General features: G+C 41.3%; 1 protein-coding gene across 1 annotated transcript in view; it reads left to right on the top strand.

Annotated features, from left to right (window-relative positions):
* Positions 1–26,252, top strand: part of PDE4B (phosphodiesterase 4B) — a 201,867-nt gene that overhangs the window by 8,906 nt on the left and 166,709 nt on the right. The window contains exons 2-3 of the mRNA XM_065071956.1: positions 15,150–15,261; positions 17,488–17,723. Of these exons, the coding sequence (XP_064928028.1) occupies positions 15,220–15,261; positions 17,488–17,723 (278 nt within the window). The 5' untranslated portion in view covers positions 15,150–15,219. The remainder of the gene's footprint in view (positions 1–15,149; positions 15,262–17,487; positions 17,724–26,252) is intronic.

The raw sequence follows: 26,252 nt of genomic DNA, 5'->3' as shown, positions 1-26,252 counted from the left end.
GAGCATTGAATTTGTTTTTCACTGCTCTTTGTGGTTGTATAAAACAGATTTTCTTTAGGAAAGCTTATGCTTTTCAGGAAACCAAACCTATTTTGGTTTTCATTATTGATATTGTGTGTTTGGGAGCAAACAAGCTGCACCTGGATTAGTGCTGTGAAGTGCAGTCAAGTGGAACACCTGGCTTCATACTGGCTTTTACTTCATGCATATACCTTCAGTATTTTTTTAAGTATGGTTACAATGATAGAATTTAAAATGGTACTTGTAGGTGTCTAACAAGTCTACTTTATAATCAGAGTAATTAAATTCATAGAAATTAGTTGTTTGAAATAGAAATAAATTTGCCAGCAGCATAAAATCGTTTCCTCTGTGTTCTTGCATTTATCACTGCATACTTGGTGACTAAAATGTAGTGCATGTTTTTACACTGTAAATATAAACAACATTATCATAGCTTCCATGTTTTTTAATATATAAAATATCTGGAGGAGATTATTTTTTTTTCCCGTGTTGGAAGCCTGTGGGATCAGCTCATCTTTGCTTTTACTGCAGAGGAGGGTGAAAGGCGCGTTCTCCATATGTCTGTGGGGTTAAAATTATCCCGAGCGCTGTGCGGCTCTGGTTCTGCAGCTGAACACAGTTCTGCACTCTGCAGCTCAAATGGAAAAATCTAAATGGAGAAGGCAGCGGGGATGCTTCAGTCCCGAGCTGTCTGGGCTGTCCAAGTTCAGGTTCTCCACTGCGCCCAGTTGTCCCCATACGTATGGTTTGGCCTTCTGAAGTAGGGCTTCTTTTTCTTCAAGTAAGGAGTAGAGGATTTGCAAAATTAAGTGTGTAAGGTGATATTGTAATTTTCATTTATTAACTGGGAATCTGCCAAAAGCTCTATCGCAGGGACCTGCAGTGATTTGTAAGGACACCCAGGCTGTCCCCACGGGTTCGCTCAGCCAGGAGGGATGTGATTTGGTGGGTCCCCTTGTTCCGGGCTGTGGAGGAAGGAAAAGAGCCAACAGCTAACATCTACCCAAGGATAAAAGCTTTATAAAAATATAAAGCGATATATACTGAACACCAACATGCTGCAAGTGTCCCTTGACAGATCTCGATTCACTGATTTTACGTTTTTCCAGCCTGTCACCCTCCAGACGGCTGGCTGTCATCCTACGGCGTGCCGCGGTCCCACCGTCCTTCGGAAGCGGAAGGAATTTGGTGTTTGGAGCTTTTCTACGTTATTTGAATGCTGTGCAGGTCTGACGTAGCAGGGGGTCGGTGCTGTTTGATCGTGAGTGGAGCAGGAACGTCTCCTCTGTCCCTGCTGGGCTGGAGATGCTTGCCTGTCCTCCCCGTCCCTCTGCACTGCCAAGGGAAGCAAAGTTTTGCTTTTATAGAATCACTTTGATTGGAAGAGACTCTCAGGATCATTGAGTCCAACCATAACCTAACTCTGGCACTAAACCGTGTCCCTTTTTCTGTGCCGTTGGGTAGAGGTGGCACTTGCGATCTCTGTGTCCGAAGCTGAGACAAGTGCAAATGAAGGGGGCTGATCCTGCAGGCTGCAACGCCGCCGGACCTTGACATTTGCCTCGAGTTTCTTGCGTTTTTCTGCCGTTCCCAGCAGCAGAGCTCTGCCGGCTCCTACCCTGCGGCTGCGAAATGGAGACATAATAAATTAGATTCTGCCTGCTGCTGTGCTTGGGCTCTCAGTGGCTTTGCTTGCAAAGTGCTCAGTCTTTCTCTGCTGGGATGTATTAGAAATGCCAGTTTCAGCCAGGTTACATGCTGTTCTGTACACCGTGTTTACTGTAGGAAACCAGCTGAGGGCACATCTTTTCACAGATTTATTTTGGGCACCTTATTTGATTTCAGGGAAAAACCATTTCCTTCTGTTCTGAGTTCTCAAAGGAAGGAATACGAGCGTTTCCTTATCTCAGTGGAAGGAGGTTTATGGAGAGAGCACCTGAGTGTTGGAGCAACTTAGGGATGTAAAAGCCTTTTAAAAGGAGAAGAGGAGCTATCATACCGTGCCTCCCCCAAAATCCTCTGTGAACAGATTAAACCGAATGTAATTAATAACATCAAGAAGAAATCCATTAAGTTGTTATAGTAACTGGGAAGCTCGGGTTTAAAATGTATGACGGGAGTGAGTCAGCTCTGGGGGAAGGGATCTGGAAGCCCACGGATGGAGAGCTGGTGGCAGCCGAGTCCCTGGTCCCTTCATTGTCCCTGGTCCCTTCATTGTCCCTGGTCCCTTCATTGTCCCTGGTCCCTTCATTGTCCCTGGTCCCTTCATCCCTGGTCTCTTCTTCTTCCCTGCCCTGACAGCTCCACCGTTGGCACGTTGTGTGGTTAGGGCTTTCCCCAAATCCTGAGCTTATTTGCTAGCAGGAAGGATGAGTTTATCCACTCTACCTGCTGCTGTGGTTTTCCTGTTGTATATCTGCTTAACGACAGATGCTCGTCTCTGCAGGGTGTTTGGGTGTCCTTGAAGAACGTTGGCACAAATAAGCGGTGGTGGCAGCAGTGCCAGGTCCTCCTGAGAGGCTCTTTCATAAGGATAATAAGGAATCTGTGGTTCCTGTGTCCTGCAGAGTGGTACCACCTTGTTTCTGGAGGCCCCTTGGAAGGATATCTACGGAGGTTTCAAGAAAGAGAATTTATTTCCTATAACTTACTCAGTATCTGCTTATAGATGTAGGAGGATGTACCTTACTTTTCTTGACCTCGTTAAAAATACTTGTGTAGGCTGAATGTGGGAAAGGATTGTTTTATTTGCGTATTTATGTGCTTTCATTGTTTGCGCTCCATGTTTTCTTGGGATGCAGCTGATACCAAAACAGCACATAAACACTTACCTGTTAATGTCAGGTAATGGCATTGATGCTTGAAGAATGGGATGCAGAAATCTGGGGTGCTGCTTCCAGCCTGCTGGGAAGGTGGGTTTTTTTTTCGCCTTGTAATCTGTTCGGTTCTTAGCATGTAATTCTGCATCCAGAATTAATAAACCTTTGCAATAGCAAAGGCTTGCTATTTGTAGGGTAATTCTCATGGCTGTGTGTAGCTTCTGCCTCAGGAACAATTAAGCTTTTGTTGAGAAATTAGCTGCATAAAGGCAGCCTCTAAACCTAGAAGTAATTTGGTAGTGTAATGGTCTATGGTAATCATGAAACATTAGGCAATATATAGATATTTATTGCATCTTGTTCAGGTAAAAATGAATAGTAGAAAGGCTTGTCCTTTTTATATAAGAATTTGGATTAATTAAAAAAAATAGATAAGAGGCTGACTGTGTTGGACATGTGTAGACTTCTTGGTGTGTGTGTGAGATTTATCAGCTGGCCTAGTGCTGCAGTTACTTCAGGTTTATGTGGAATTCATGTGCTGTAGGTAGACATTAATCTCTGATGAAATATAAGGGTATCCAAGTGTTTAATTTCTGATCCAAACTTAACATTTTGTCCATCAGCAATTAAAGTTAGAAGTAATTTGGCTCCATTTAGTTAACAGGAATGTTTATTATATTTGTAGAAGGTAATTGCATGTATATTAAACTGCACAAAAATTGCAGGTGAGTATATGGTTGGACTAAAGGCCCCAAGAAAATACTCTACTCTGTTAATTGTGTAATGTGGGATCCTTTGATCTCTCTACTGGGGCCTGATAACAAGACAAAAAGCTGATACTTTTTTTTTTTAATGGTTATATTTTCCAAACTGAAAGAAAGATGTTGATACATTGCTTTAAATTTTGCAGGGAGCATAATCCCCGCTGTAGAATCCATCTAGGCATTTCATACTGCTGTTTTACTACAGGAATATGGGTGCTCTTTAGCTTTTCAGCAATGTAATCATGAAAAACAAGAGTTTTAGAACTCCTCTGTACTGTTTTTGCATTGGGGACTCATGTAGCTAGGTGGTAATTTAATGATTGGGTAGGGCCATAGTCAGTCATATATCCTCTTAATGTGCAGTTCATCTTTGCAAATCCTTACTGTGACTTTCATACAGCAATTTGTAGAAATGAAAGCAGTAGCCCTAAGTCAGTTCGTTTCTTAACTGACTCAAAATTCTGTTACCTGGGAGTGCTGCAAAGCCTCCATTTACCTATGAGAAGTTGGTGGGTTTGCAGCTTTCCCACATTGGAGAGGTGGGTCTCGAGGACACGTCCAGCACAGGACGCATTGCCATGGACATCATGTCATCATGTTGCTGAAGTGGGACAGGAGCAGCTCTGGGGCGATCCAAGAGCCTCTGCAAACCCTCTGATGCTCAGCACACTAGTGGGAATTTAATTCTTGAGAGCAGCAGCAGCAGCAAGGTCAGGTCTCCAGTGTGTGATCTTGCTCGTGGGAGAAGAATATAGGACAGGCGAGACATCTTTTGTCTTGAAAACTGACATTTCTTCTGCCCAGAAGAAAAACCTGCTTTGCTATCCAGAGGAATGAGCTCAGTTTTTGTCTGAATAAAGCACATCATACCAACAAAGTGGGAAACCTTGCAGGAGTGTTAGGCCGCTCTGGTGACTTACAATATTTTATAGGCTGATGACTTGTGGCATAAAAAGGTCATTTTGTGTCTGCGCCATGCTGTTGTTTTGACCTTTTTTTTGCATTGGAACATGCAAAAGCTTTATGTGGTGCCCTAACCTAAGGCTAGTTTGAAAGAATACTGTACTGATAATACCTAAATATTTAATTTCTGGGAAGAAAGGTACATGAGGGAGTACATCATCATCTATGGCTGATAGAATTATGTGTTTTAAAAAGAACTCAAATATTTTGAATGCATTCTTTTGCTTCATTGCTGCAAAGGTGAGGAACTGCCTTATAGCAGCAAATTTTCAAATCATAATAAGAGCAATATTAATTGAAGTTACCAACCAACTCTTTAGCAGTAGTTGAATCTCTCTTATTTTACAGGCCAGAGACTATTGAAATGGTACCAGTTACTGCATTTATAGGTACAAATGTTGAGTTTTGACCCTAAGACTCCATTTTTGGATGCTGTAGTTTCCCAAAATCAGCAGCTGCCTGCAGAGCAGCAATATATTCTTGCTGAGCCCGGTTGTATCCGGCCTGGGATTCATCCAACCATCTTTTGAACAACCTGGGACCCTCGTACATCCCTATGGTTTGCAATTTCCAGTTTTGCGGTTCCCCTTGCGCCTTCAGCAGTGGATAATTTGGACAGAAGAGCCAGGATTTTCCCGGTGCCGCGGACAAAAGCGGGTCCCTGTGGATGGGATGCTGCAAGCAGAGGTCACCCCACAGCGCGCTCCTGGGTAATTGCACTCTCTAAAGTGATTGAATTTGATAAAAACTTTATCTAAAATACGCAGCATGGGGCAGACACTGAGTGTTGGAAGTATCGCCCCACATAATTAAAGGTTTGAAGAGTTTTAAATAACTAGGAGAAAAAATTACAATGAGAACTCTGAGGAAAATGGTGGTGTTACCACTTTCACCTAACATAATAGAACTTGATTTCTGAGGAAACTGCAGCGTGATCTGAAGTATTCTTTCAGTATTTTTTTAAAAAACTTGCTGATCGTTTCAGCCTGAAACGTAGGATAATGCAAATATTTTCCCAACAAGCAAAATCTCAGATCCTGAAGGAAACAAAATAACAGTGGTATAAAGAAACATCTGCTTTGCCTAAAATAAGAATCGTGGAATAAGAAAGCTTAAATGTTCTTCTAAGTCAGGCTTTTTCTAAATCTCTTGTTATACGTTGGCTTTTCAGTATACAAAAATGTTGTCATAGATGCCTATTAAAATACATGAAGTAAAATATTTTAATGGAAGTGGTCTTAGCTAGTGGTTGACAGAAAACATATGTGCATTTGAAGAATACCAAAGGCTTTTCCTTTACTCCTAATTTTTTTTGTTTTTAATTTATTGTATGGACGGACAGAAATTTCACTCTGGAAGCTTCTCGGATGGAAAAAACCCCTGAGATAAATCAGGTTTGTAGTTGACCATGCTGAGCTAATGCAGTCATGTCCTCATTAGTTCTCTGAATGCCACACTTTACTGTTGCAGATGAGGTGTGGAATTCACTTTTTAGTTACTCTCTGTTTCTGTATGAAAAGCGGACTTTTTGAAAAGCGGAGCCATTTGATGAACCACTTATCCTCCGAAGGGTGAGCGTTGTGACAGATGCTTTTAGGCATGAATTCTGGAATGGGCTTGAGTTCTGACAAGCCTCAAATCCAACGTTTAGAGAATTTCCTGAGTTCCAGTTGAACAATTATGTTATTTTTGAACTCTCAGAATGTAACTGTTTTGTGACAAATAGTAAACAGGGGAGTTAAATGATGAGCATGACTTAAAAATACATTTTCTAATCTCTGCGCATACGGCTTGTGTACTCCTTCCTAAGTGTAGCTGGTTCTCCATCTTATTTCTGGCTCTGCTTTGATTGATAAATGATTTTTTGAGCCTATCACCTATTTTTCTCAGCAGATTTGTGTCTGTACTGTAAGGCTGAGCACACTTACCAAATACTTTGGGGTCTGCAGGTGAAAAGTGTTGCTAAAATACTCAAAACCTAGATAGGAGATGCTCAGACAACACTTAGCTTTACTGTTGACAAATGGCAGTTTTTCTTCTGATGTGCACATTCCAGTATATTTTATAAAGTTTTTTAGACAGTAGCAGAGAATGGTTATTCCTGTACTTAAAAACAGAGTGGTAGCAGCTACTGCTACACACAGTCTGTGATCTAAAAAAATAAATCCTTCATGTTTCACTAACAAAAATGAAGCTGCAGACAGGCAGAGCTGTTAGAAGCAATATCTCGTGCGTGGCTAGATGCTGTTACCCTAGAAGTAACCTCATTTTGTACTAATTTAACAGCACAGAGCGGTCTCTCCCAGCCTCTTCTTTCTCCTTTCTTGGACTCCTTATAGGATTGTCTTTTATGAGACATTTAGGATGCACAATTTATGAAAATGCAATTTATCAGCTGCAGAATCCTTCCTGGTGAAGAGAGGACATGGGGGCAGGAGACAAAGAGCAGCAGCTGTTTACCTTGGCGCAGAGCAGCCTTTTGCCTTTTTATTGAGTTTTTGTGTCTGTTTGTGGTCAGAACAGCTCATTACCTGTTATCACTACGGAATCATTTACTCTAATTGACCATGGAATAGGTTTTGCCTCAGGCAATTAAATGGTTTTATTAGGTGGTGTTTCATGGCCCAAAGGGTTGTGTTTGTGACTCTGGGCTGTGAGATGAGCAGGACCTGCCTGAGCGTGACTGCCTGGTACCAAAACCCACCATCCTGCATCATGGAGAGCTCTGTCCCAAACTGTTGAGTCGTGCATTCTCTTTGAAGATCAGAGAATCACAGGATGGTTTGTGTTGAAGGGACCTTCCCAGCTCCCCCAGTGCCACCCCTGCCATGAGCAGGGACATCTTCACCAGCTCAGGTTGCTCAGAGCCCCGTCCAGCCTGGCCTGGGATGTCTCCAGGGATGGTTCATCCACCACCTCTCTGGGAACCTGGGACAGTCTCTCACCACCCTCAGGGGCAACAATTTCTCCCTCATGTCCAGCCTGAATCTCCCTCCTTTAGTTTAAAACCATCACCCCTTGTCCTATCACAACAGGCCCTGCACAAAAGTCTGTCACCATCTTTATTATGGGCCCCTTGTAAGTCCGGAAAGGCCGCAATAAAGTCTCCTTTGAGCCTTCTCCAGGCTGAACACCCCAACTCTTTCAGCCTGTCCTCGCAGCAGAGCTGTTGCAGCCTTGGATCATTTCTGTGGCTCCTCTGGCCCCTCTCCAACAGCTCCATGTTTGTCCTGTGTGATGCTGCTGGGTATCTGATCATTTTTACTTGGCTAAACAGTACAAGAAATAAAAAAGAAGGGGCTGCATGCCTGGCTGGGGAGGAACCAAGGTGGTTCTCCTTGCAGGGGGGGAAAAGACTTCTGGAGCGGTGTGAAAATGGCATTTATAACAAGGTTCTCCAGAAGGAGCCCACCTTGGCAGCAGTGTTGTACTGTGACTTCTCCCCTGTATGCCCTGGGCTGCAGGTGCAAGGCACGGATGCAGCGGTGATAAAAGGGAGTAGCTAAGCCTGACTCTTTTATACCACACAGAATTTGAGGGGTTTGCTCTTCGCACGGCTGTTGGTGTTGCTTGTGGGTGCTTTGGACCTTCTCCTCCAGCCTCCTGCTGCGCAGCCACTGTACAGTTAAGATTTCTTCTTTCTTTTGTAGGTCCCCTCCTTTGCACTTCTTGTCTAGCTGGATTTTGGTTCTTTAGGGACATCCCGCTGTTATCTTTTTTTTTCCCCCCCCCCTTATCTATCTCCACTATTCTTTAGCAATTTTTAGAAAGGGAAAAACTGGCAAGGTTAGGAACATTCCTCTGTTAAAAGAGTTCTGGAGGATGTCTTCTTCTGAGGATGCTCTTTATTTGTAGGCTTGATTGTGCACTTGGGATCATTGTGTTGGTTGCTGCATGGCTCAAGTATTAAAAAAAGGAGAAGATAAAAAAATGCTTCTTGCAGGCCGTTTGAACTTGGCTTTTCCCTTGAAAACTATAGAGGAAAGAGTAATCTGAGGATTTTAGAACTTTTCCTCTTTGACTAGAGCAACATCTGGGTGAGTTTAGGAAGGTAAGAAATAAATTGGTGGCATGGGACAAGTGCCATTTTAGCTGGTGGGGACACAGAAAGGTTCTCGCTGTTCACCAGCACATGGTGTAATCCCACCCGATCCGCAGCCTCTCCAATATCTGCGTGGACCAGCAAGGCTTAGCGCACTCCTCTCCTTTCCTCACAAAAACACACAAGAAACATCACATCTATTTTTTTTTTTTACCGAACTAAAGGGGGAAAATTTGTGTTGCCAAAATTTTCTGTCACACTGTTTCTTGTTTTATTTTTAAACTGCCATGGTTTTCTTTAAAAGCATAATTAATAAACGTTCTCTAAGGGCCGTTCGGCTCCACTCAGAGGAGTGGGAGGCTCTGCTAGTCGTTTGCACATGGAACAAGAAAGGTAGAAATTGTGTCTTTTAATAGTATGCTTCACTTTCCGAAGTAATTATCTTCAAAATCCTATATGTGCTGGTAGGTAGCACTATTAAACTGTATCCTTTGTTGCTGTCAAAACTGATTTTTAAATTTATTGCATTTGACCGCTATAGCAGATAAACTGTTTTAAAAAGATAAGATTTAAAAATCATTAACTTATTAAGGAAAATAGTGTCTTCCACAGTTCTTTCTTCTGCCCAGGCTGTTAACATTTGCCTGGAAGTTTCCTGAAAAAAAGGTGGTCCTATTTTCTCTGCAGTAATAGCGAAAAAGATACCAAAAATACTGTTTGTATGTTATGGGAGTTGAGCAGAGCACGTGAGGCCTACTGACAGTAAGCAACGTCATGATATGTTCAAATTAGTATTGATTTTTCCCATCATAAATGAAATAAATGAAGAGCAATGGCAACCTGATTGTAACCTCTGTGGAAATCAAAGAGTTACTGCAATTTCTGGAATGGACTGACTTGGTTATTCTCAGCTTTAATGATTAGATTGCCAGAGAAAAGATGAGTCTTTGCAATCCTCTTAACTTTGGCGATATCTCAGTAAGAAACCTTCTAATGACAGTTAAGACACTGTTTTAATAAGGATAATTTACCCAGTGGTAACATGGGAGGGGAGGTGGTTTTCTTTTAGTGTGTGTTTTTGTTGTTGGTAGTTTTGTTTTTTAAAGTTCTTTTATTTGGGCCTGCACAACTTTGGCAGAACTCTTTCCAACACGTACAGAGCATCCTGCGTATGGCATTCACTTTTTGTAATATGATACATTTCCAGCTTTGTTACATCACACAGATGCCAAACAGCTTAAAACCAGCAAACTGATTTAGGCTTGGTTTGCATACTCAGCGTTTAATTCACAGGTTGGCAATTACGAGAAGCTTAAAGCAGCCCTGGAAGATGAAAAAACTGAAGTCATTGCTTCTCAAGTTGGATGATATTGGAACTTCTGTAGCAAAATTAGTTTATGTGAGAACTGCAGTGATAAGAAATAAAACTAGTTTTACCTCTCAGGGCAAATCCTTCTTTGCCGAGTCTGTTTTCATAGGTTACAAGCACTTGTCCTAGTAGATGCTCTTCCTTTTATGTTGTGTCACACTCTGAAATATTCTCAGTATTTTGTGAAAATTATAAAGGATGGGCTTTTGTGAGAAGTTTCTTGGAGCTGCTGTAAGCTCTGCAGACCAGTCTAGCTGATATTTAAATGATACTATAATGAGCAAAGTTTACTTTAGGTTAAGTGCTTCCACAAAATTTGGCAATAATCACTAGATACTCCATAAACTGTCTATGGTTTGCATTCTGGGATAGATTTTGTTCTACAGTTGAAGGTTAATTACTGCTAGACATCTCATCTGTTATTAGTCTAATATTAACTTTCTAGTAGGCCTCATGGCCAGGTCTATTGACCTATCTAGCAACAACAACAAATGGGAAAAGACTACTGAAAAAACAACCTTTTGCTTCCCAAATAGATAGTAAAAAGGCCTATTTGCGAAGTCCTTATGTATGCGTTTCTGGGAGGTGATGTCCAAGTCACTGGGTGTAATAGTGGCAATCACAGATCTAAGTGTTTACGGCTCAATACTGGAAAAAAATTAGCCTAGCGCCTAAATTGGTGAAAGGGAAAAGGTACAGTTAATTGTTCCGTGGCTCAAGAATTTTGTGTATGCCTGGTGCAAAAGAAAATAAAATGGTAAAATTCCTGGAAATGGTTTTTCAGCGGAATGTAATTTCTGCAGAAACATTTGACAGGTATTTCTTTGAATTTTTATTTATTGTGTGTACAGCTTGTAAACACGCTGGGTGTTTGTTCCTGCTGGGCAGCCCTGACCTCCCTTTCCTATTTTATAAACAAATGGATGTTCTTTGCAGTCCCCAGCCAAAGAATTGCTCTCACATTTGGAAGCTGCTGGTTTTGTTTAAGGTAAAATACAAAACCCATCACTGTTCAAGTGCTGATTGCTATTTATACCTCAACTTGCCTTTGAGCAACGTTAAATCCATGTAGGGTTTATTTTTCTTGCAGGGAGCTGTGTGTGATTTCCAAGCCTGAAGTAAGAACCTGTGTGTTTTGTCTGGGAGAGCTAGAACCGTTATTATCGTTATGTTTTTCTTTTTTTTTGGTGACTGTCACCCTGTCTATGTCCTTTACCCTGTGAAGTTTTGATGATCTTTAAGGATGATTGAATCCCAGCTCACAAATGATGTAATTCTCTGTGTGATCAGATAATCCCCTCCATCCCAGCCCTTTCCTTAGCAAAGCTTCTCCATTAATTCACCATTCAGCTTGCTGGTTTTTATCTCTGATCATCTTCAGGTTCTGCTGAGCCCGTAAGGATCATGATTTTGTTGCTGGGGAAAAATACAACCCCAAAAATGTGTGTCATGTACTGGGCAGCACTGCTGGCAGCTGGGGGGAGACACGGATGGGGCTGCAGGATGTGCTGGATTATCCCGGTTTTAGTGCATTCTGTTATGTGTGTGTGAGGTTTTTAAATTTATTTTATATATTTTTTTAGATTTTTGTTTGTTTGTGTGTGTGTTGTTTTGTTTCTCTCTCAATCTTTGTGTCTTGCCTGCTTGCAAAATGGGAGAAAGTGAATTTAGAGTACGCAAGCAGCCAGATAAACAGCTCTGCTTGCCAAACCCTGGTGTTAATCCCAAGAACCAGCACCGCACGAGCAGCACATGTGTAATCCTGCCCTCGCGGGGTCTGATCAAGGAGGGGGAGCAGCTTTCGGGGTTAATCTGGTTCTCACATAACCCCCCGGCTTTAGAGCTGCAACGTGTGGGGAAACGGCGTCACGGTGAAATATGCGTCTTGTATTTCAAACCACAGCAGAACTTGCACGTTAAGATGCATTTTAGGAATCTCTTTATATAGTGGATTTCACACTGGTTGAGTTGAATAGCTATTTTTAAAGAAGCATGTAGGAGAAGCAGGATTGGTCACATTCATCCATGTAGTTTTTTTCCTCACCGCTGCTGGTTTTGAACCCTGTTAATTCATACCTTTGCTTTATTGCTCTGAAATTGCTGGGGCATTTACTGGCATTTTGGAAAAACATGGTCACTGAGCACAAAAAAAGTTCAGGTGGAAGAACTAGGTCAGTTTGGTGTAAAGAGAAATCTCATAGCCAGCCCAGGATGCGTTCCAGGAAAGTGGATTAGATCCAACTCCAGCACTGAAACAGTATGGGTTTTTTTGTAGTCTAATATCAAATGCAAAACCTTGCTGCTTTAGGCATTCCCTGCTACCCACACTTAACCAGCCTGCTGGGATATAGCTTATTTTTGGAGAATTTGGGTAGTGGAGAGAAACTCTTTGCTTGCAACAAAAGATTTCGTGAATTAGAACATTTGCATGGGAGAAATTTTCCAATAAGCCTCTTTGGGGTGGTTTATTTATTTATTTATTTCCTAGATGTTCATCCCAGTTGTCAAATCTTTTCTGTAAAGACGTGAGAAAAGAATGACTCAGATTTTAACAGTAATTTAGTCATGACTAACGGAAGTCTTCAGAAATGCGATCCACATTGAATAAAATATGTTGTTTATGATTACTCATATTCTGGTCAAACGTGCTTTGACAAATTGATAAATATTTATAAAAGAAAGGAAATTGTGGTGTAAGAGGACTTCAGCTTCTCTGCACGTCTTGTTTCTTAACGCTGGTTCAGATCCTAAAGTTCAGCAAAATTTAGGAGACGCTCTTAGGCTCTTTCACATTTTTTTTCTAAGATGTTTTCCTGGATACTTATTTCTGTGTTTACTTATTTACTCTATTGTGTATTTATCTATTTATTTGTGTCAGTTTGGGGACCGATGGATATTCAGGAGGGAGTTGCGGTTGTTGGTCTCACAGTGGGACGTGCTGCAGTGTGAGCTGCTGGGCATTGGGCATCACAAACATCTCAACCTTCTACTTTATTAAGCACATATTGGTACTTTATTAAACACAAATCCTTAGGCTGCTTATTTCTGATGCTTATGCAACTGCTTCCTTATTTTGTTCTTCCTATGAACTTTGTCTGCGTATTGCAGTGGAATATGTATTTATTTCTGGCAGCAAATAGTCATGCCATATTATTCCTAGTCTGTGCACACCTGCCACTGTTACTGTCTTCTTCACCTCCATGGTATCTGGGACAGTATCATCTAATTTGCTCTCTGCTGTCCATTTTGGAGTCTTTTCATACCAGGGCATTTTAGTTTCTTCCAATTGTTGAAGACTGAGAAAACTTATTCTAGAATTTTAGTCCGATACTGCAGTATGACTTTTATGCTGCTAATAGGGTTATGACTCTTCTTGCTTCCAGCCTGCTCATCTAATGGTATATGGATCAAAAGGTATAAAATAAGGTTCTCATAGATAAGTGATGTTGGCACACAGCCCTGCTACTAAGGGCCAGGGTTGGTTTTTTTTAATCCCCATTCTGCTGCTGCAATGTATAAACCCGCCCTGGTAGCTGTGCAGGTGCTTGCAGGGGGCCTCTTGTCATAAGACGGTTCTCGATCAGGCCATAAATCTGATTTTTCTCGGCTCGGTGACAGCGGGCGGTGGATGCTGGGAGGGGAGCGAGCCTGGGGAAAGCTCTGCACACCTCGCTGGGGTTTGCTGCTGGACGGCCCTGTCCATCCTTTGCTGGTGGGAAGCCGGTGAGAAGACACATCCCTCCGCTGTTCGCCGGTTGTGCCTTGCGCAGGCTGCAGCAAACAGCCCCGTGTGCCGGTGCTGGTGCTGAGCCGGCAGCGAGTTGTGGCTGGCGCGGGGCTGAGCGCTCCTGTGCCTCGGCTGCCGATGGGGGGACGTGTGTGCACTGGATGTGCGAACCGGAGGAGGTGACAGCTGGAGGTGCCTGCGCCACAGTCAGAACCGCAGCCGGACTCACCTACGCTTGTGTGTCAGTGCTTCCTTTCAGTTTGTTTTGCCCTTTCTCTCTTTTTTTCCCCCCAGTGAGTTGGTTTAGAGGGAAGCTGGTTCATTGTAGCACTTCTCTTGTGCATGGAAGAGCAGATGAGCAGTTGGCTCCGGGACACTGTGGTGTCCTCAGACCTCTGTGACCAGGGCAACACTCTGTCTTCAGGTGCTATGCTTGAGAGTTAGCGTGTTTCTTTTTTTCTTCAACCTTTTTCAATTCAGATAGGTAGAAGTGCAAGCTAAATAGAGTGTAACCTGTGCACGATGGTGTTAAACTGCATGCAGACCCTCCGTGGCACGGTTGTGTGGTGGCTGCAAACCAAGCTGAGCTGAACTGAGCTGCCACATTCAGGCTCCTGAATTCATTGTGGGGTGGGAAGCAAAGAACAGGTCTGTAAAACCAGCAGTTGCTTTACCTGCAGTACCTGCTGCCAGGGCTCTGAACCTCGCAGTGAAACTGAGGGGTGTCTTCTGGGACCCCGGCTGCCGGTGGTGGCGGGGAAGAGGATTCGGTGCCTAATTTTGCTCCAAATACAGTTCGAACTCCCTGGTTTCTCAGAGCAAACGTCATGTCAAAAGTCAAACATCACCAAGCCTGAAGTCATCGCACAGCTTTTTATGGTGCCCTCAGTGCTGAATTTTAGGAGCAGTGGCCCTTAAGCAGTCTTGTACCTCAAAAATAATCCTTCCAAGCAGGGGAGAAAATTTGTCAGCACACACAAAAAAGTGTCAGTCCAGCTCTACCTGTTCTGTGGGGAAAGAAAAAACCCACAACCCACAGTGTTCTCTGTATATAATAATGATGGAAAAATGAAAAGCCGCTCTTGGAGACCTTCTGTACTGTATCCCTGGAATTCTATACTGTACCTCTGAAAAGGGCTCATTCAAAGAAAAAATATCTGCAATTATTAATAGAATTTGTTAGCATTGATTCTGTATTACTAGAGGTGATTCAGGGCTTGCTTAGATAGCAGAGCCTTGTGAATTCTAGTTACTTTTAACATGTTCTTATTTAATGTTGAATTATGCTTTCACTATTAGAGAGATGCGCTTGCGTAGCATCTGCTGCCAAGTCTTTTACGAAAGTGGACAGTCAGTTATAAATCAGCTTTTGTGTTAGTAGTTAGCTCCATAGTTTATTATCAAATCAGTTTGTTATTTAAAAATACGTTCTTTTTTCTTTTAGGTTGCCCATCTGGAGAAATTGGATTAAACAACGCGAGTTTTTTATAACAAGGTTCACTTTAATTTCCATAATGAAGAAAAGCAGAAGTGTCATGACAGTAACTGCAGATGAGGTAAGTTTCTTCTAAACATGTTTTACTTTTCCCAGTACTTAATGACAGGGAGATTAAAAGTTTGTTTTGTCTTATTTTCTAAGTATCTGGTTTTGCTTTGGTTACTCATTGATTTCCTTAGAGTTGTTTGCAGCTCATATAAGAAGAAGAAAATAAACCCTGCACATTTAAAACTAAACCAACCCCACACCAGGAGAAGTTTTATACTTCACTGTTGGTACTTACATGCGTGTTTCAACATCTCTCCCCTCTGTAGTTTCTGAACACCTAATGCGATGATGCACGTATTATTCCGTTACTACATTTGCTAATCATCATCGTAATCCCCTATTAATTAAACTCCTGTTCCCATTCTCTGGAGAAATGTATCAGTTTGTAACGATGATGTGATAACTGCAGCCTTAATTGTCTTGTTTGTCACGGCTGGGACTCGCCAAAGATGGAAAATCACGTGGAATGTATATGAAAATACAGTGAAGGAGTGGAACCTGATAATTAGTGTATCCTATAATGCTCCTTCAATAAAAACATGTTTCTTTTACACTCTTTGACCGCACATTGCACAGCTGCATGGTCAGTTTGACTGAGCGTAACACTGGGTTTGCTCAGTCCTGGCTCATTTGAGTGAAAGCAGGTGTCTGAAATTGGAAGGGAAGCGAGAAAACGCTGCTCTACACTTAAATAATAACAAAAAAATATAAACAATCTTACAAAGATTATTACTAAAGACAGGTTATGGCAGATCCTCATACAGAAGGCAAAGGAGTATTTTTGACCTGATTTTTTGCTGTGAAAGGGTAGGGTGTGGATCACTGAAGATGTCTACCATATTTTTGGAAGCATAGCATGCCAAATATTTTAAACTTCTATCTTGGCCATTATGATGTTGATGCCTTAGTGAGTTCAAGGATCTGCACCAACATGCCTTATAGCACTTCAGGCAGTAAAATAGCTGTGGATCGTGTTGTTTCCTCTTTGGATGCTTCACATGGTTGTGGGATGGGTGAGCAGGGAGGAAAAGTTAAGAAAACTGGTATTGTCCTACCAGTCTTGTCTTTCCTTCCCCTGTAGAGTTCCCCCATAGAGCTGTAGAATCGTTTTGGTTGGAAGAGACACTTGAGGTCATCAAGTCCAACCATAGGACAGAGATCAAAATTCTAGAGCAGGTAAAGAAGAGGAAAACCATAAAGGGATTGCTGTAGATATGTACACCTGTTCCAATGACCCTCCAGCTTCTACTGGTAGCTCATCACAAGCAATGAGGAGATATTCTCATTTTTATTGGACAGTTCTGTTTGACTAGCTAAATTGTCTTAAGACAGATCAAAGCTGTTCTGCTGTGGGACAGCTTCAGGTTTGGGTTTGAGAAAACTGAGAGCCAGTTCTGAGATCAGGGTCATGTTTTTAAACAAAAATCAGCAGAAACTTGAAGAGGAAAAAACTTCTTCAATTGATGAAACCCTTTATTTTCAGACTATTCCTATTAGGAATGCCAGATGTAGGGCAGGGTAGCCCAGCTGGGAGCTCTTCTCACTGAATAGCTCTTGGATAATTCAAGGTGTGCCTAAATTCAGTATTCTTGGTGCTTCTGTCTGCCTGGTGATTCATCCAAAAAAAAAGAGGCAAACCTCCAAGTTTTCACACATTGGAATTGCAACAGCAGATTTTAGTGGCAAAATATGGTTGGGTGTCCAGCTTGCTGTATGAATTTTGAAACGGCGTTGCAATGCAACCTTAAAACCTGTGCTCTCAACTTCAGATTTCCAGGATACTTTAGGTTCTCATTTTTAAATGCTCCGCTCTCAATTTTGTTTGCTGTCTGCAAGACACGTTCACATTGTTATTTCCAAGTCTGAACCTGGTTTTAGCTTCTGTTTGTGCTGCAGAGAGGAATGAGACTTAAGATGGGTGTTGAGGGGAATGTTCTCTGGAGAAGTTCAAAATTTCAGAAGTTTAACATATCACCAAAGCAATCTGGATTATCAAAGTGTTCAACTAGATTAGAATTAGCTGTTGAATCTAGGTTAGACAAGTTATGCATAAATTTTCAAGTTCCTTCGTAACTTGATAAACTAACAATGCAGCACAGTCAGGCTCTCCCAAGATCCCATCATACAGTTGTTTTTTGTGAGTATCTGTGACTTTGGAACAAAAACTAAATGTGTCTTATCCTCGCAGAGGAAAAAAATTGTTTGCAGAACTTCAGTGGCTTTTCTGTGTTTGCAGAACGCTCTGGATTACCTGGAGTGCGGGCTCAGCAAGTCCTACAGCACTTCCAGCCACACGCTGGGCATCGACCTCTGGAGGGGCCGCAGGTGCTGCTCTGGGAACCTGCAGCTACCGCCGCTATCCCAGAGACAGACGGAAAAAGCGAGGACACCGGACAGGGACTTTGTCTGCAGACCAACCACTCTGCCCTTGCTGACGCCTCCCAGTATCGCCATCACCTCCTACCAAGACTGGTATGTTATTTCCATTTATTATAAATCTCATGTAGTTGTGGGATTGGTTGGGTTTTTTTTATTTTATTTTTTCTTGTTTTCTGTTTTCATGTTGTGGATTTTTTTTCTCTTTATAAATTTTTTTTTGAAAGACATTAGATAATTATGAGTATTGTTGATATCTATCAATTGGTGCATCATATGTGTAAGTTTACAAAGCAATTGCCTGGGTTTTTTTTGAATTCTACTTCTGTTAAAACCTCTTCTGCTCACTTTTTAATGCATCCTGATGAAACTTGTGTAGTAAATTCCGATCTCGGCCAGAGGATTTGTATTACTGGCTTTCCACCCGCAGGAGGGTTCAGGGTGGTAGACGCTTCTATGACAGATTGAGGAAAAAGGCTTTAGCTCTCTGGCTGTTTTTTGTCCAAGTGTTAGAAGAAAGGCTTGGAAAAGCATTTGAATCTGATGTTAAGATCAAGAAGAGTCCTAAAGAAACTGTCAGAGAGCTGGGTGAAAAGGGGATCGACAGGAGGTGACTTCCAAACCAGAAGCTGAATGTGAAGTTTGCAACTAAGGAAATTCTTCTCAAGGGAGGAGAGGAAGACAAAGCCCCGAGTGTTCACACATTGGAATTGCAACAGCAGATCTTAGTGGCAAAATAAGGTTGGGTGTCCAGCTTGCTGTATGAATTTTGAAAAGGTGTCGCAATGCAACCTTAAAACCTGTGCTCTCAACTTCAGGTTTCAAGGATACTTTAGTTTCTCATTTTTAAATGCTCCGCTCTCAATTTTGTTTGCTGTCTGCAAGACATGTTCATGTTGTTATTTCCAAGTCTGAACCTGGTTTTAGCTTCTGTTACGCTTCGCACTCTTCAGAGCTGGCATTTCAGTTCGCATTTGAGCATTTATAGAGGACATCCTAAATTCACTCATTAGAGGCCTTTAAAAACAGTTTTCCTATTGAAAATAGGATTTTTAAACTATGCACTTGAGTAAATGAGCTACAGTGTTCAAAGAGGAAATAGCTGGGGCTTTTGTTCAATTTTTGCATTTAGTTGCTGTGGATAAGTTTAACACAAGAAGTTGTTTCAGACGGTGGTTGTGAATGTTGACAATAGAAGGGTTGCTTTACCTTTAGGAGCATTTTATGAGTGTTCCCTTTTGTGTATCTGCAGCAATTTGTAATCTCAGCTGCAGGACAAGTGATCCTATTTGTGAGTTGTGCTTTTAAGAACGAATTAGTTCTGCTCTTTGAATAAACGATTTAAGAAAGTGCAAGGAATTGCAATAGATTTATTTCCCTTGTAACACAAGAGGGCATTGCTGCTCCTCTCTGCCATTCCAGCTCAGTCAACGTGTGTGGATTGTGTTGCACAACATCTATTTTTCTTGAATGTATTCCAGTCAAAGAGGAATATAACTTAACGCTTATAACTGACACAGAGCTTATTTCTCTATTTCTGTCGGTCTCTTAGAAGTGAGCAGATAGCTTTTGAATTTTCTGTTTTGCTGGAAGCTGCTGGGACTGTTGCAACACGTCGTTGTTATACATGGGCATCATCGCATCCCCTCGCCCTTCGGACTCGGGCAGTGGGTAGATTGACCGCTCTGACAGCTGGCCAGAAAACTGATTTCATCTTTATCATTTTCTCCTGAGGTTCTGGTCACCAGGGGCTTTTGCCTGGGTCAGCACTGTTCTCTACCCCACACCATTCCCAGTCGTGATGGGAGATTGTTTTTGTGTAGGAGCGACGCAGGCGGGATCTGGTCCCCAGGCTCCTTGGTTTTCTATTTTGCGGTTCAGTTCTGTGTGAATCGTACCCCAGAGGCACGTTGTATTTGTGTAAGTGAAGGATGTGCTGTTGTGTTGAAATTATTTTGGAATGATGCAAGCACTGAGACTCGGTGGGCAATAAAGGTCCCTAATGTGATGTCTCTGGGCTGTGGAAACCGTTCACTGAATGTGTTCCCTGGGTTTAGCTTCAGGATGCAGAGAGGTCAGGTTTCCCGACCTCTCTTTATGTTCCCAAAGGCAGATGGTGCTACAGCTTCTACCAGATCAAGTTCATTGATACTGTTGCAGCAGTGGAATTAGTGAATGGTGCAAAAGGAAATTTCAATGTGAATGGCCTTGGTCTAAAACATTTGGGGTCCACGCAACTAAAACGCATAAACAATGTAAGGTCCAGATACAGGTTTTATATAAAGGTAAATCATCATAACTCTTATGCTTCCAATACAAATTGTTTAACATTCACTTAGTGTATTTTGTTTTGTTTTCCCCTGAGGGTTCATAGAGTTGTAGCTTGGAAACACTTTCTCCGGGAGATAATGGGACTCATTCAGAAGTGTGTAGGTTTACCCGAGCTTTCTGTAATCTATTTCTGTGCATGTGAAACCCCAAAGACAGATGTGAAACACCTCAGTATTATGACATGAAACATGATTCCTAGAAATAATGTCTTTATTTTGTGTGTCTGCAGTGCATAGGAGCTATCATTTTTTTTGTGATGATGGTAAGATTGTGAAGGAGCTTCCCAGCGATATCACGATGACAATTAACTTTTCATGCTGATATACAATTTCCTCATTACGCTGTTATATTTAGTCTATCTTGAGAAACACATACAAAACTTCTGTAAGGGACGTTGTCTCTTTTCCTGGGGCAGGTATGATGGAAGTGAGTATTTCCATGGGCATTTCATCCTGAGCAAAGGAGTTACTTCAGTTTGAGGTTTTGTTTCCTATTGGTTCAAGTCTTTGTAGAAATTTGTCAACCAGAAAGATAATAAATTTCTGGAGAGGTGCGATAAATAAAAACCTGATCAGAGGATCGCTCTGAACTGGAAGGTGCAAAAGCCGTGTCTCTCTTGTGGTTATTTCTCTTTTCTCCTGTTAATTTGATGAAATCCCTGGGGAAACTCTTGCTGTGTGTTGGGTTGTGCATTCTGCTCAGCCATTCTTCCAGTTCTTCTGTTGTCTTTTGGCACAAAGTCTCTGCTGTGTGCTCGTTTTTAAACTTCTTATTGTTCCTGTGCTGGAAAACTGTTTGTTTTACTTATGGATGGTTTTGTTGAGGCTCACGCTGATCTCCAGAGCGCCAAAGCGTTTCGCTGGTTGTGCTCTGTATTGAGCAAAATGCCAAATATCTCTGTTATCGAATGAGATTTCCAAACTGAAATACTGCAAGAGTTAATGTATAATAATCTATCTGTGCTTCTTCCTGGAGGAATTTAGGAGGATGCGATACATGTGAAATGCAATGCTTACCGCTAACTGGTGGAGGGGTTTTATCTGTATATTTTAATTTTAGGAAGGATCATGAACAGGCTGAGATGACTCTGAAGGAAATAATTACACCAAGGTGTTCTGGTGACATCCAAAGATGTGAGAATAAAACTGCAGCTAAGAGGAGGGGGGTGGGGAGAATCTATCTGTATATACCTAAAAAAACCCCAAAAATTCTCAGTTAATTTCTAGCAGCATTTCCTGGAGTAAGGTTGAAATTAAATAATAGTGCTACCTGTTGACTGTAGGATAGCAACAGATCAAGTAGCATTCATTGTGATTCTGGTGGCGCTTTGTGCATCCCGCACAGCTGTGTATGTTACCAAGCTCTTCGCAAACCTTCCCCATCAATGGAGAGCAAACCTGATTATATTACAGTGGCTCCAGTACTTTGTTTCCTTTTACAAATGTTGTTCGTTATTGGTTCAGTGTAATTTGGTTCTATCATCATCAAAATGCTTTGAAATCCGACCTGCAACATCAGTGCTGTGCTAAAGACTGTGCTGAGAATGCACTGATTGGGGAAATTTAGCTGTTCTGGGACTGCAGGAACTGGGGCTTGAAGAAAAGAATGAGAGTTCAAATATTTGCAAAGGGTAGAGGAAAATAAGGCTATTCCTTCTGTGAGTACTTTTTCTGCCATGCTTTTTTCAAAAATCACCTGAAGTTTAGCAGTGGTAATACAAAAGTAAGAACCGTGAGAGGATGAGCCTTGACTTACATAAATATTTTAACTTAAGGTACATGGAAACCTAAAAAACTGAGCTGCTCCTGAGGTTTGTTGGGTTTTTTTTTAATTACTATTATTATTATTAGAACCATATTTTCTTGAGGCCAGTGCTGTTCTGACAATACCTGTAACCAGCAAAGAAATAACAGGCAGGCTGTCTCCAAAGCAATAATTCTAAGCCAGCTGTACTAATATTTTGTGTGGAAATGGGCAAGCAGTACAAATTCAAAATAGCTTTCATGAATCACGCAAGGGAAGAGCTAGAAACGATATCGATCTCCTTTTGTACAAATTTTGTGCATATTTTCATAAAAGTGGTTAAAATGTTTTCCACAAGACTGCTCCATATTTTATAACTAAAGCTTTGTGCTGATAAACCCAGGCAAGCGGGAAGAATGAGGGTGTGAAGAATATATTTGGAGCTACACTTGGGGCATCCAAAATAGTTCCCTTAGGCTATTTTTTGATACTTTGCAGCTCCTGGGTTGAATTTAACAGCTTACTTCTGATTTACACCATTTCTGCAGGTTTTACTCAGGTCTGACAGTTCTGCATCAGGTTTCTATGTTGAAACAAAAATAATTTCTATGATGAGTCCCAAAGTGTAAGGAAATAAAGACCTTAAGAATGATATTAAGAGTTGATATGGTTCATGTAAAATACAGTAAGGAGCGCACTTTCCTCAGGGCATAGAGATTTTGTTAAATATTTAGACTATGGTATTAAATACCATTTCGGTACTTAGGCTGTATTTAGAGCATTTGGGCCGTATTGAAATATGTGTGTTGCTAATTTTCTAATGCAAAAGCCGCCTTGCTCTTCTGCAAGAGCTACATGAGAACTCACTTGTCTGCTAACACGGTTGCTATTTGAGTCACATTCTTGCCACTTAATAAAAAAATTAACCATTAACCCGTCTTTAATTTTAAGGGCTTATTTTATTTTTTTTCCCCAGCATTCATAATTAACCAGCATACTAAAATGTTTTGTGAGCTTGCTGAATTATCGCTAGTGATTTGTGAGTGACCAGGTCTCCAGCTTGTTTTCTTCCGAGATAGTTTTATTGTGCAGGTTGACGATCAGAATCTAAAAAGGAAATATAAAGGGATTGATTCTATTTTCCATGTCTGTCTGAAGATCTTCCCGAAGTTGGGGTATGTAGAACCTGGGCTTGCAGTACTGCATGTCGTTCTCCAGATGGTGATCATGGGCAGCAAATCAGATGCAACATTAAAACCAAAACCAAACAAAATATTCAGTAGAATTTTGGGCAACTGAGCCCAAGAACAAACTTGAGCATAATGCTGAGTTCAGTCGGGGCCGGCTTGTAGCCATTGTGAAGCTCGTTAACCTGGTGGTAATTAATCAAGGGATGAATATGGAAAATTAGAATGATAAAGGGGATGGATATTCGCATGGAGGATTAAAAAGGATAATGAAACTGTTGGCAGGCGGGTAAACTAAGCAGAAGGTGATATACCCAGTCACTCCTTTATGTACTTGAAATCCATATACCCTGTGGAATGAAAGGAAATATTTAGGGTAAGAGGAAACTCAGGTAGGAACAGTGGGATGAACACCAGAAGCTGGGAAGGAGTAATGCTCTTTTGGACAAGTGTGGGGCTTTTTTTTGTTTTAATGTTGTTTTACCTGTGCAATAATAACCTCTGAAATAGGCTGAAGTTTTATTCCTTAACATTATTTCAAATTCAACTAGATAAGAACTGAATATTAGGATAAAAAAAAAAATAGATGAGCTGGCTTCCCATATGATATGAAAAATAAAAACCTAGGAGGAAAAAAAACAACCTTATAAACATGTTTTTTATACCTATATTTAAAATTATTTAAATCACAGAATGGTGAAGCTGGAAGGGATCCCTGGACCTGACATAGTGCAAAGTGTTTATTATTTATATATGTCACATAGTTTTTATTGTAATAAAGCAAGACCAATTATTCTGATTGAGCTTCCCTCCTGGATTTCAAAAGCCTGTACCACATTTCTGTGGGGCATTTACTTACCTTGAAAAAGGAGGTCAACTGTATTCATCATAACATCTCATATACTCTGTGGGGAAAATAGTTTTTAATTACGGTGTGCTGTTTCTGGAGAACGTATATGATAGCTTGGTTTTGAAACTTACTCTGATTTGTTCTAATTTTCTTAACAATGTGAAAGATGTAGAGGGTATTGAAGAGTGTTACATCTGGAAACAGTCCCAAAGGATTCTGTCTGCTCAGTGATGTTATTTTTTATTCCTCGGTAGGTAGAAATATGATCAGTACATGTAGGGATGGCTCATTCCTGGTGCTGAGCGCTGGGGACTCCTCAGGATAGTCTCTGAAAAGTTGAAAATGTTACACTGTGAGATAGTTCTGGTGTTCTCTACAGGCAGATCATAAAAATTACATGGAGAAGTTCACTAAGACTTAAATCTGTTTGGGTTCCCCGAGGTGGGAGGTATGGTTAGAGGAAAATTCCTTGATTCTGTTGTCACCGTTGCCTCTCCAAGCTTCAGTTTAACACCTCACAAGGACGCGGAGGAGGAAATGCAGATAGTGAGATAATTTAGAGAAATGTCTTCTCTAAAATTTTGCTGCTTTGTCCATTAGTAAGATGTTTCCACCAGAGAACATCCCGTTGCTGACTTGGGTGAGGTTCTTCCTGACCAGGAACTATGTAGAGAACCAGTCAAAGAAATGAAACTAAAGCATCAAAAACCCCCAAACTAAACTGTGATTCTGTGTTAGCACTCGCTTACCCTGCCCTGAGAAGGTTTGATGGGGGTCACTGGTGGCCCCATCTCCATCTGACATTACTCAGCATGTCCTGAACATCTGTTCATAAAAGTAAATCACAAGAATCCTTCATAATAGGAAAAAATATTGGGTTACGCAAATATCTAGGGGTCACCGCTTGTGCGTTTTATATATAGTCAGTACAAATGTAAACCTGTCTAAAAAGAAATGGCTGCAAAGATAATTTGCGCTCTCTCTGAGCTATCACTGAAGTTATTTCTCAGCTAAAAATACACAGATAAGTGTTTTGGCTGCCTATATTTAGGCATTGTCTGTTGCTGTCAGTTTTTGAAGCTCTTGGATCTTCTCTGTTGGAATATTTTTTTTATTTTTATGTTTTCTAGAAGGCCTAAATAGAATAACTATGATTTATGTGTGGTGTTGTTGGTATAGAGGAATTTTAAGAATAAACATAATGTTGGGTTAGTCATAGGTTTTGAATTAAAAATGTCATTATTTTGTAAATGTCTTTTTGTACACAATTTATATTTTGTCATTGCAAAATAATATTTTTCTTAGTTTGCATTTATTTGATTAGTTGAATTTTAGTCTGCTTATATGCTCAAAATGATAGCATCCCCTTTTTGTATGAATTGCAAAGTGAGCCCAGTAATTTTATTGAAGATGATGCTGAAGTTTGGTGCTGCAAGGTTTGCCTGGAGATTCTAGTTGTTCAGAACGGAGGTAGCTATAGGCACATGAAAAAAGCTTTTAATGATTCAATTATAATTATATACCTCGATCCAGAATGAAATAAGACAGCTTGAAATGTATCTAGAGTGGAAAGAAATGAGTCACTGTTAATTAGCAAAAGACAATGAAGCTTCTGAAATATTATGCTCAAACTTCATCCTCCCAAGAATATAAAATAAATGGAGATTATGGAAATACAGTTGATACAAAAGCTGAATCAGACAAGAATTTGACACAACCCTCTTTTATCTTTAACATTCTGACTAATGATGACTTCATCTGAAAGGGAAGATCAAACCCAGTTTGCTTTGTTACCTGGAGAACCAGCTCCTGCTGCTCAGCTGGTCCCCGGCTCTCGGTGTGGTTTTGCTCAGCTGCTCTGTTTTGTGCTGCCATGCAAGCAAAGTTGCTTGAAATTTTGCTGTGAAGGTGCACGTACCTCTAAAATCCACTGAAGAATTAAGATAAATGTTACATATGTCAAAATGGTGGATGTTTTCCTGCCCCTGCAGGCTGCTGGTGTCCCTGCGGCCTGGTGACTGTCGCTGTGTGTGACACATGCCTGACCTTATGTTTCACCAGGGATGAGGGAGCAGGACAGATGAGTGGATTTAGGCTGCCCTGGGGCTGGGAAGCAGCTCCACATCCCGGCATCGTGCCATGGACGTTGAACAGACCTTGACAGAGGTTCTGCGGCCCCCGTCCTGGGGGTTGTGTGTCTGGGGAGCTGAAATCCTCGAGTTGGATTCCACACGCCGGGCACTCAACTCCCAGGCAAAACTCAACAAAGTCCACTTACAAGTCACATTTCTAAATACTTGCAACCAACCTACTAAATTAGTTTACTAACAATTGTCAGTCAGTTATTATTTCAGTACTTAAAAGTGGCCCATAAGGAAGATGGAGACAGAGTTTTGAGCAGGGCCTGTTGTGATAGGACAAGGGGTGATGGTTTCAAATTAAAGGAGAGAGATTCAGGCTGGACACGAGGGAGAAATTGTTGGCCCTGAGGGTGGTGAGAGCCTGGCCCAGGTT

This window comes from Columba livia, chromosome 8, assembly GCF_036013475.1.
Source record: "Columba livia isolate bColLiv1 breed racing homer chromosome 8, bColLiv1.pat.W.v2, whole genome shotgun sequence".
In the NCBI taxonomy this organism is placed as follows: domain Eukaryota; kingdom Metazoa; phylum Chordata; class Aves; order Columbiformes; family Columbidae; genus Columba; species Columba livia.
The sequence above is the reverse complement of the archived record's forward strand: the minus strand, read 5'-3'. Positions and strand labels throughout refer to the sequence as shown.